Source organism: Cucumis sativus, chromosome 4, assembly GCF_000004075.3.
Source record: "Cucumis sativus cultivar 9930 chromosome 4, Cucumber_9930_V3, whole genome shotgun sequence".
Classification (NCBI taxonomy): domain Eukaryota; kingdom Viridiplantae; phylum Streptophyta; class Magnoliopsida; order Cucurbitales; family Cucurbitaceae; genus Cucumis; species Cucumis sativus.
The window spans coordinates 26707547-26719320 of record NC_026658.2 but is presented as its reverse complement, the minus strand read 5'-3'; the positions used below and the strand labels follow the sequence as shown (position 1 = coordinate 26719320).

General features: G+C 34.2%; 2 protein-coding genes across 10 annotated transcripts in view; both read left to right on the top strand.

Annotated features, from left to right (window-relative positions):
- The window catches only part of LOC116403313 (sphingoid long-chain bases kinase 2, mitochondrial-like), a 69974-nt gene that overhangs the window by 35723 nt on the left and 22477 nt on the right, over positions 1 to 11774 (top strand). For 7 of the 9 annotated variants that reach the window (XR_004216006.1, XM_031883975.1, XM_031883969.1 and 4 more), the window contains one exon: positions 11040 to 11206. Coding sequence is in view for 6 of the 9 variants with exons in the window: in XM_031883975.1 (XP_031739835.1) it covers positions 11040 to 11157 (118 nt within the window). In the remaining 3 variants the exon portion in view is untranslated. Of the gene's footprint in view, positions 1 to 8590; positions 9123 to 9862; positions 10003 to 10091; positions 10176 to 10254; positions 10362 to 10605; positions 10676 to 11039; positions 11207 to 11774 lie in introns of those variants that run through there. The other 2 variants (XR_004216007.1, XR_004216008.1) reach the window with 2 other exon arrangements.
- The window catches only part of LOC116403315 (NAD-dependent malic enzyme 2, mitochondrial-like), a 101600-nt gene continuing 93362 nt past the window's right edge, over positions 3537 to 11774 (top strand). Inside the window, exons 1-5 of the mRNA XM_031883984.1 lie at positions 3537 to 3665; positions 3800 to 3920; positions 4810 to 4909; positions 5016 to 5071; positions 8220 to 8354. The gene's annotated coding sequence lies outside the window, so the exon portion shown is untranslated. The remainder of the gene's footprint in view (positions 3666 to 3799; positions 3921 to 4809; positions 4910 to 5015; positions 5072 to 8219; positions 8355 to 11774) is intronic.

Here is an 11774-nt window from a genome sequence, read left to right as displayed (position 1 = left end):
GGAAAGGGGATAACTCCGGTCAAAGGAGCTATAGGCGCAAAGATATCATTCACAAAAGAGTTTGTTTAGGGGTTTACGGGTCTAGGGTTTAGGGTTTGACTAAATTAAATTGTATTTAGTCAAATTAATTTTGAAATTGTGAAAATATACGTGGATGTATTTTCCACTGCATCTTTTTTTTTTCCATCTCTTTTGAATAATTTTCAAAGTATTTCAACAAGTATAGTTTTGTAACTTCACAAAAAAATAATTTAACAAATATCGTAGTAAATAATAAATATTATAGGAAATTGAGGATTTGAAATAGTGTTTAAGATAGTTAATTTGAGATTTTTAAATACCATTTACTATAGCAAAGGGGTTTAGGGGTTAGGGATTCGGGGTTTACGGTTTTTGTTAGGCTACGGTTTATTTATCAATGGGGTTCATGTTCTAGTTTCTATTTTCTATTTTAAATAATGTACAAGAGAGTTGTGGATTGCCATTGTCCACAAAATCAGAGTACCTTTCATTTATTTTCTCTCTTCAAGCTTTCTCTCAGAGCTAGTTTTTCCCGTAATAACTCCACGAATTTCTAATTTGCTTTTATGTTATCCTTTGTTCTTCTTGTCTTCTTCACATAAAAAAGACGATCAAATTTCTACAAATTATTCTACCATTTCTCCCACAAAAAGTTCGCCCTGTAATTACATTTCTTTGTGTTTTCATTATCCTTTACTATTCTGCCCCTTTTTTTTATTAACCTCTACAAGCCCCCTCGTCTTTTGCCTATTTTTTTTGTAAGAAGGATGTTGAGCCGTGGTTGCCTAAGGGTATCAATTACTAGGAGTGCAATGAAGATAATAGAAAATATTAAAGAGATCATGGACAAAACCACAACAATTATGAAATTAATCATAAACTTCCTTTTCAGGTTACATTCTCTTTCTCTCTTATTTGCTAACTATGTTGCAATATTTTCTTATTTATGTTGTTTTGAAGGTTGCACCATATTATTTTCCATCATTCCTTTATAAGTTAGGCTCTTGTCGAAAAAAATTTCCTTCGACATGGTAATTTTAAGTTATTTATGATCTCAATGTGAAATCACACAAGAATTATTAATTTATGAATATGGTAGATCTTTAGATGTAGATTTTTTAAAAACAAATTTCATATTTTGGTAACTGGTTTTCTTTATTATTTTAATAAATAGGAATCGACTTGCATTTTTTTAGTTTTTTTTTTTTTTTTGTAAAAATAATGATTTGATTTGTTTGTTTTTAAGTATTGGGTTTGGCAAGATGTGGTTATCTCACATCCATTTTTTTTATAGAAAAGTTTGACTCAAAGACTATAAAAGAAACCTATTTCATTTATTTAGAAATTCTCACTTATAAACATTTTAAGTTTTAGTGTGATTACTCTAATTAAATTCCTTCTGTATTATCTAGTTGGAGAGTGGATAAAAAATGTGAGTGGTTAAAAACTTTGAGAATGTGTTCTTATAATGGGGTCTCTCATGAGAGAGTGTTCTTGTAATTGGGGTCGGGCTTTGAGACTCAAATTAACTACCAAATAGGCAAGACTATGGTTTGGTATTTTTATAAGTTAATTTTGGGTCGAGCATTGTGGACTTTCCATATACGTTTAAAATTTTAAGTGAGAATAAATTATTGCTAGGATTTGAGTAAATAGACGATGGGCCTTTCATTTTGGGCCATAGAGTATAATTTTCGAAATGGATCCAAACGAAGGATAGTCACTCATTGTGTGTGTGAACCTGATAAAGCCATGTAGGTTGAAGTTGCATAGACCAATTCTTTCGATCGTGTTGTTGGTTATCATACTTGTATCTTTAAAGTAGTTTGAACGAAAATGGACGATCTGAGACACAAATAGCACTACACCAAAATGAACTTTTAATAGCCCATTATTTTAAATGGGATGTGGAAAAGAACAACAAAGAAAAAGCGGGAAATAAATATTTAAGTTCCCTCTAAATATTTTCCCCCATTTTCGGCCTCTTTCAATCTAATTCATTTTGCTCTCTAGTGCGCTCTAGCACGACTACGAAAGCCACGTTGAAACCCAACACAACGACTGCGATACCCTGCCTCTCACGATTGTTTCACAACAACATGCTGATCTCTCACCGTCGTCCACATTGGTTTTGCTTAGGGTTCGTCGTCTACCAGCCCATCCTCTGCTACTGTTAGACACTTGAAGCTAATGATTCAAGGTTAGTCTTTCTTCTTCCTTTCTTCTACCTCGTTTTTATGGTAAGTGCATTGAATGGAATATCACAGTATATAAACTCTTTTCACCATTCCAAACTCTGAAATATTACTGTTGACCCAAATAATTTATCCACCATACTGTAGATCTTAAGTTCCACATCCTCTAACAACCTCTGCTTACTATCTCTTTGCATCAACAACAATGTAAATACCTTCCAACTTCTATGCTCTCCTCGGTTATTGTCTCTTAATTTATGGGTAAGCTATTTTTCTATAGAAAAGTAGTTGGTGTGAAACAACCAATGGTCTGCATCAACTTCTATTTCATGAGCTTCGTAAACAAGTTTGGCATCAATACAATGTACTTTGGCTTTGACTTTATCTGTTTTCTTGTTGTACTGTATGTAGTTCAATTTTTGTCCTTTCGTGAATGCTGATTGTTCATATTTGTAGCATTAGATGGAAGAAGGAATTGTAGGGACATTAATAAAGAACCTTGTGACGTCATTTTTTTTAACTATCTAATTGAATAAATTGTAATGTTGGACAAGTAGAGTGCTTAGAATTAAATTTCTAATAATGATCCGCCAACTATTTAAGTCAAACAAGAACTGGATTTTACAACTTCAACTTTTATACACTACTTCTAACTTCATGGGACAAACACACCCTACAAACTCATACTAACATACAAATTATGGAGAGATTATGAAATTCTATATTTAAGAGTTTGGTAACAATTTTTTATTCCACTTGGGACGTAGTTGAAAACCTATTTCGAGATAGATACATTTTAATATTTTTTATATCTTTCGAGATAAGATATAAAATATTATTAAAATTAAGGTGATTCATTTTTTTATCTTTTATACATTTTTTTTATTTCACAAATGTATTTTTTTTGTTCTTGATGTATGATAATTTTATAAATTTTATTTGTTGACTTTTTTTTTTTAATTCTAATAACCGATAAGAAGTATATGTTTATGGATTATTTAAACTTTTAATTATTTTCATTCATAAGTAATATTAAAAAGAATATGGATTATTATTATTGCCTTTTATACAAAACCCTCTCTCCCGTCAAATTTCTTCCCCATCCTTCTTCCAACGGTAACTCTCTCTACTTCCTCTCCCCTCTCCCCTTCTCTTTCGCTCTCTGTGAGTAACCCATCTTGCCGATCCACACCATCATCTTCTCCTAGCCCTAACGGCGCCAGAATCAAGAGCGGCAGACCCCTCGGAAACCCAATTCGTCTTCCAAAGTCCTTTTGTTCCACCGTCACCGTCAGATCCCGACTCCATGGTTCTTGATTCCAAACCCTCGCCGGCTAAGTTGAAGAGCCCGCTTCCACCTAGGTCTCCCTCTTCTAACCCACTTAAGCGGAAGGTATGAAGACCGTTCCTGAGAATTCCATCTCTGGATTGTCTGATTCGGGTATGAAGGTATTTTACGTGTTGTGGTATGATTATGGGGGTTTTGGATTATTTGTCTTAATTTCGGTGGTGTAGTGACAGTTTTAGTTTAAGATTCAAGTTTGGAAGTTTTGCCTAGTGTGAACTGTCTCTGTGATTTTCAGGTGGTAGTGCGCTTGCTGCCGCCATCCAAGGACGGAGATGAAGGGGATAATATAATACAAAAGGTTATGTGTCGATGAAGTTAGCGGACAGTGGGCAGATGCAGATGAATTCTTTAATGAGGTAAACCTGATCAGAGGATTACTTGAAAGCAAACCTATTCTTTATTTGAATTTCGATAATTAAAGATTTGTCATAAAAAAAAAAAAGGGGGAACTTCACTTTTGGCCTAACCAAAACCAGACCACCTACTCTTAGCGTTCTAGACATAGCATCGATTTTGATGAGGGGAGTTGCCAATTGGATCGATATTATTTATGGGGCCATATTCCTTAGGGAAAAACTTTCTCAGAATTTTATGATTTTGATCTGGTTTGATGTAGAAATATGGAAAGGCAGCTGTGGATAACCTCCATCAGATAAATTAGGAAGCGGATTAAAAAATATATGATATGGTTATGCCATCAGTATATATCTACAACAAAAGAAAACAAAAAGAATTAGATACTTAAGAATTCAAATAGCAATATTTATTAAGAGTTCTACACTTCAATGATTTTACATAAAATTCTCACTCTCCCTCTATTGTAGCCTTTTCCAGCCACTGCACAAATGCCCACGGTCTGTTCAAGACGATGTGGCCCTGAGAACAGAATATACAGTTTAATGAAATACGAAAAAGAATCCTACACATTTGAAAACAAGACATTACATTTCATGGGAAAGAAACAATGAGTACGTCCAAAGTAACAATAACTGAGTTAAATGAAGATAAAGAAGGAGGTGCAAAGAAATATGCTTTAAAATCTCATTACTGGTTCTATTATTATCATTAATAAGATTGATTTATTCTATAAATTGTCTTCAATATCTTTAGAGCACAGTTGTAAAGGAGATCCTAGTTCATATTGCCAAAACTCAAATCTTAATATTTTTTTTGAAGAGTTAGGCAAATCACTATTTAGATGCGGACTACTTTAATACTTCAATGAGATATTTTGTGGCTGTACAGGAACAGGCTATGTGAAAGAGACCAGGCTATTCGCAAACTGGAAAGGGAAATAGAAGATAAAGATAGGGAATTGCAATCAATTAAATTAGACAACGACGCAGTGTGTTTTTTTTTCCCCCCTCATGCTTGATGTGCTTACATAAGAATGTTTTGTAATGATCTGCTTTTTTCTTCACTAACCCTTTTATTCTATAATTTCTTCACAGGCTTGGGCCAAGGATGATCTTCTGCGGGAACAAGATAAGGAAATAGCAACTTAAAGGTTACATTTTTTGTTGATGCCCTTCAATTTTTCCCTTCTTTTGCCATTGATTTTACTTTTTGCTTACGCTAACATCCTAGCACATTCTTTAGTATTTTAATTTTATTGCAGTACATTATATTGAATCTTCATTTTCCTTGGCTGTGCTATAAATGGTGTTTCTTCTATATGGATTTGCATTATACAACAGTACCGTATTAAGTCATAAAGTTAAGAAAATTAGAAAGACACCCTTTGTAGGAGAGAACATGATCCTTCCTTTAAAGTAAATTGAGAGAATTTCCTCTACTTCCTCAATTTTAAGGCTTGAGGTTTGAAGAACAAGGATGAATAATCAACGAAAGAGGAATGAAGAGGTTTCTCCTTTAGCGAAAATAGCGATTTTTCGTTTTTCATACTTCCAAAAACACACAATTATGAACTTATTGTGCATTAAATTGATCGAGAGGCCTTCCAATTGTTTGTTAATCTATAGTTTCTGTCTCTATTTTAATTAACTGCTACAAGTAGAAGCTTAACTACATGGTTAGAGTTTTATCAAAAAAGGAAAGAAAAAAAAGAAGAAAGATCATGTGATAAATTTATAGAAATGCCATTAAATTATTTTCTAACCTTTGATTTCTGTTTCTGTGGTAAATTACTGCTACTAGAAATCTAATTGTGTTCGGTTAGTTAGACTTCATGGGTTTGAATTTATTTATTTTTTTGTTAAAGAGGTTCCATTATACAGAATACCCCTAAACTTTGTACTTTATATAGAAATACCATTGAAAACACACTCAAGACATAAACTACCAAAAGAGTTAAAAATACAGTTACTATAATTATCCTAATTTTAGTAATAAATGAAATTGAGAGAATTTCCTTTGATTTTCAGGAACAAGGATAATTAATCAATGAAAAAGAAATGAAGAGGTTTATCCATGCAAGCTTCAAACCAAAGTCAAGGATGTCGATCCTTCCAGGGGAGTCCAAAGTTCCCCCTTATTCTTCTCCCTTTATATTGATTTTCAAAAGCTTGCAATTTTTTAAGTGGGGGTGGGCAATAGCTTACATGTTTAGTCTAAACTTGGGGGTTCAAATGTTTTGCCCAAATTTCAAAATTTCTAAAAAAAATTTCCTTACAATAAGGAGCATTATACCTTATTAGCTTACTTAGATCTTGCATAAAAAGCATGACCGGCAACCCTTGACCACTGAGCTTGGGTTTGTGATGTAAAATTCTGAATGTTGATGATTATATGTGCTGAAATTTGAGAATAAGCTGCCGTCTTTTTTGGTTTACGTCCCTTTTTAGCGATATCTTATTGAGATGTTAGCGATATCTTGTTGAGATGTGAATGCTTGATTGAGAAAATGGTATGTGTGTTGTGAATGCTTGATTGCATGTATATAATAAATAAGTGCATGGATACTTTTCTAGCTTTGTCTTCCTTTGTTGCTTTGCCGTGACTTACCTATGATGCGCTTAGTCCAAACCTAGCCTAGATAGAGTTAAAAAAGGATAGGAGGTACTCTTTAGAAATTGAGATGGTTTTAATAAATAACATGAGTTAGGAGCCGTTTGTCTAGCCACAATGAACTGAATCCCTTTAGAAAAGGGTGGACATTAACAAAACTTGTTGCCACTTCGAAGGGAGTAGTCAAACTTAGAAACTAAGTGTAGAACCATAGAAAGGTTAGCCCACCGGTTCTAGCAAGACCTAGTTACCACATTGCATATCAAAGAAAGAATAGAGAGACTTGCAAACGTAAACAGTGACACAATTAAGAGCTAAAAAAAACAAACAACATATGCAATATACATCAGAAAAATCCCATAAAAAATGAGGGGAAACTTCACTTATGGCCTAACCAAAACCAGACCACCTACTCTTAGCGTTCTAGACATAGCATCGAGTTTGATGAGGGCTTTGAAAAGAGGAGGAATCCTCCCCGTTCCACACTAGGGGGAAAACGAGGCTTGTTGTCACTCCGAAGGGAGCAGTCAAACTTAGCATTGAGTTTGACGAGGGCTTTGAAAAGAGGAGGAATCCTCCCCGTTCCATAGTAGGGGGAAAACGAGGCTTGTTGTCACTCCGAAGGGAGCAGTCAAACTTAGAAACTAAGTCTAGAACCATAGAAAGGTTACCCCACCGGTTCTTGTGTGCGTACCAAAGAAACAAAAGAGATAGTTGCAAATGTAAAACGTAAAACAGCGAGACAATTAAGAGCTAAAAAAAACAAACAACATATGCAATATACATCAGAAAAATCCCATAAAAAATGAGGGGAAACTTCACTTATGGCCTAACCAAAACCAGACCACCTACTCTTAGCGTTCTAGACATAGCATCGAGTTTGATGAGGGCTTTGAAAAGAGGAGGAATCCTCCCCGTTCCACACTAGGGGGAAAACGAGGCTTGTTGTCACTCCGAAGGGAGCAGTCAAACTTAGCATTGAGTTTGACGAGGGCTTTGAAAAGAGGAGGAATCCTCCCCGTTCCATAGTAGGGGGAAAACGAGGCTTGTTGTCACTCCGAAGGGAGCAGTCAAACTTAGAAACTAAGTCTAGAACCATAGAAAGGTTACCCCACCGGTTCTTGTGTGCGTACCAAAGAAACAAAAGAGATAGTTGCAAATGTAAAACGTAAAAAAACGAGACAATTAAGAGCTAAAAAAAACAAACAACATATGCATTATACATCAGAAAAATCCCATTCAGATTGTTTTATCTTCTCATGTTGGGCTACTTCCAAGCAATGTTTTAAGTGAAGGGTGGATAATAGCTCACTTGTTTAGTCTAACCTTGGGGGATTTCAAATTTTGTCCAAATTTCAAAATTTTTCAAAAGTTTTTCATTACAATAATGAGCATCATAGCTTCTTAGATCTTGCATAAAAGGCATGACTGTCAACCCTTGAGCACTAAGCTCGGGTTTGTGACGTGAGATTCTGAATTTTGATGAGTATATGTACTGAAATTTGAGAATAAGCTTATGTCCTTTTTGTGTTTGCTAAGTTTCAACTAATACTCTCAGTATTTATCTTTGTGCTTATGTGATAGATTTGTTATGCACTGTAGTGATGTGGGGTGTTTCCTTATTTTCTGCATCTTAAATACCTTATTTTTTTGCATCTTAATTGGTACTGAAATTTTGTTTGTTTCAGTGGAAGAGGCACTATCAGCATTGACATGTACATGTGATTTTAAGCAAGAACCAGGAGAGTGAGAGTTTTAGTGTGCCGTATTTAGAATTTGCCGATATCTTTTTCCCGTTTCAGCAAGTATTCCTGATAGTGGGGGTAACTCTCAAGTCTGCAGTCTTTTCTTCATGAAATTTGTAGATTATCTAAGAATACTAATATCATTTAATGGTGACATTTTTTAGCAACTTTTCTTAACCACACTTTTTCATTAAGTTTACTCTTGTTTAATTGACAGATTCTTCGAGTAATGCTAGATATTGGTTCTAACAACGAGAAGTTACTTAATGATCCTCTTTGTAAGTGAAAGGGAAACCTTCATGTCTTTTATCTCCATATTTTCCTTGTAATGTATTTTGCTTATATTGCTCTGTTTCTGTTGTCAATGACGATATATCTGGGCTTTTTGTTGTTGTGGTGGTGGTGGTGAAATATTTTATTTAAGCCTCTAGTTAATATTTATGCTTACTTAACAGAAAATTTGTTGCTTGAGCTTGCTTCATTTCGTCCTTTTACTTGTTTAAGTCCTCCAAAAAGTATTCATTACTTTAATAAATTCCCTCACCAGCATCATCACCTCTTAGTCAACAAACTGTTTTTTCCCAAATGCAAAAAAAAAAAAAAAATAAATAAAGACAATCAAGAACAACCATCAACAACATGAAAAAAAAAAAGAGAAGAAAAAGATAGCTACTGAAAAACATTACTACCCATTTTCATTATCATAATCCTCTACTATGCTTTTCCACCTTCTAACCCATTTTTCCATTGCAGGATTTATTGGAGTTGAGGAGTCCCACAATCTTTATGTTCTGTTTGTTTCTCCATCACTTTTTCAAGGCTGTTCAATTGGAGTTCCATCTTCAGGTAATATTAATGTGTTTGTTTCTAAGATAATTTTGTTAAACACTTGTTTTTGTTGTCTCCATCCACCAACTGTTTGATGAAATGCCGCATTGAACAATTTTATGGGTTCTTGGGAAGCATGTGATCTATGTGTTGTGGAATTTGTATAATTAGTTAGAGTGATTTAGAAAAACTTTTGTATTTGTAGTTGGATAGACAATTCATTCCATATTTAGAGCATGATTAAGAGTTATTTTGAAAATGTTAAAATTACTTCAAAAGATATTTGGATAATTTAAATGACTTTCGTCTATTGTATGATGATCATGTTTGATAGATCGAAAACTTTTCTTCTTCTTCTTCTTCGTTTCTTCCTGCTGCCTATTCGACCTTCAACTTTGAGTGTAGTTGCTTGGCTGTCGAATGGCCACCACTCAAAGTCACTCCCTCGCCTTCTTATCACTCTTAATTTCCTTAACAACAAAGTCAAACTGCTACAGAACAATCGAATTTTTGTTTGATTAATTTTCTATCCACAGGAGGCTTTTGTATGTTGATCACCCTTGTTTTCTTTGAAAAGTTTAAACTTCCATACACGATATATTGGGAAACTTTCACATTCCTCGGGACATTAAAAGCTCAAGAGCATTGATTTTGAGCAAAATAAAAATGAAAATCTCTTTTAATTTCCAGCAACACCATATTTGAAGTTCATTGTATTTTCTTCTTCCAACTACAGGTTGACATGATTGTCTTGACAGATGGAAGTCGTATTCTTGGCCTCGGTGACCTTGGAGTTCAGGGAATAGGAATACCTAGATTGGAGGGAGAAGAGTATCTATCAATTGTTGATGATTTTATGGAAGCCGTGCATACATGTTGGCCTAAAGCTATTGTTCAGGTTTATTGGTTAAGATATCAAATTTTTAACTGTGTTCACTGCCAGTAATCAGTATCGTAATCTCGTAATTTGATTTTGAATGATGCCAGTTTGAGGATTTTCAAATGAAATGGCCTTTTGAAACATTACAACGTTATCGTAAGAGGTTCTGCATGTTCAACGATGACATACAAGTGAGTAGTTGATGATGTATTAATGCAGTTGATAATTACTTAAAAGGACATTCGTTTTCGTTTATTTCATTTCATAAAGGGAACTGCTGGTGTTGCTCTCGTTGGACTATTGGGAACTGTGAGAGCTCAAGGGCGGCCATTGAGTGATTTTGTTAACCAAAAGATAGTAGTGGTAGGGGCTGGAAGGTATTGTCAGCTGTTTAACTTTAACATTTTCTCCAAATAGCAATACTGCTAACGATTTAGGGATCATAAGCCTTGTCCTCTTTGTTGAAACAAAAGTGGTTGTTTGAAAGAGGAATTACTATTACTATTACTATTACTATTACGTGAATATAAGAGATGAAAACTTTGGAAACTATAGTTCAATCCTTTTGGTTTAACCTTCATTTGTTTCAACATGCTGTTTTTTCCCCTCTTTCAACTTTAGTGCAGGGCTCGGTGTTCTTAACATGACTATTCAGGCTGTTTCGAGAATGGCAGGGAACAACGATTCTAGTGCAAGAATCTTTTTCTAACTTTCATTCTCAATTTCTGCATCAGTCTGTCCAAGTTTTTCCTTCCATGAGAGTTACTGATTTCAGAAACCAATCAGATGGGGTTCGGAATTTGGATAGCTTTATTATGGGTTAATTTGTATGACGCAGTTTCTTGTGAAAAGTATGAGGCAGTTGAAGAAGTTAAATGACTTGTGGTGGTAGTAATCATTGTCAAACTCATGTGGTTTTTAACTTAAAAAGAAAGAGGGAAAATGTGAACTTAGTCCTATGCAGATTAGTGTTTTAAAGAGGAAAAATATGAACTTAGTCCTATGCAGATTAGTGTTTTAAGTCTTCTATCTAATTGTTCGTGGGATAAATGCAGTTACTTTATCAAAAACAAAGAAGAAAAGGAAGGGACCACAAGAAATCAATGGTGGAATCGATCAGGCAGGGTGTGGAAAATTACAACTCAGTTTTTGTTTTCACTGTTGAGAACATGAGAAACCTCAAGTTCAAGGAACTCAGGGAGCAGCTGAAGTCAGCTAGCAGGCAAGTTCTACTTTCTGAATTCTGTATTATTTAATCTGCGTCATCATTTCAAATATTGATTAGTGATACAAATGTACTTTCTCTATGTTGTTTGGTTAGCTTCTAGATAGCACGAGAAAAGATATGAATAATAAATAGCATATTTTTAAAACTCAAAAGATAAAATCATAATGAATAGCATTCCTTAGGAGAAAGGATGAGGACACGTTGTTTCTATAAACCTAATTTTAGTTTTGCCAGTTTGAAATACTTGTGTAGTTTAGTTTAGATATATATTTAAACTAGCACGTTAAATAATAGTTTGCCCTGTTTGTGTTTGCTAAGTTTCAACTAATACTCTCAGTATTTATCTTTGTGCTTATGTGATAGATTTCTTATGCACTGTAGTGATTTGGGGTGTTTTCTTATTTTCTGCATCTTAGCTACCTTATTTGCTGCATCTTAATTGCTAACGATTTAGGGATCATAAGCCTTGTCCTCTTTGTTGAAAAAAAAAAGTGGTTGTTTGAAAGAGGAATTACTATTACTATTACGTCAAATTACATATTGAATGAAAAAGAAAATTACA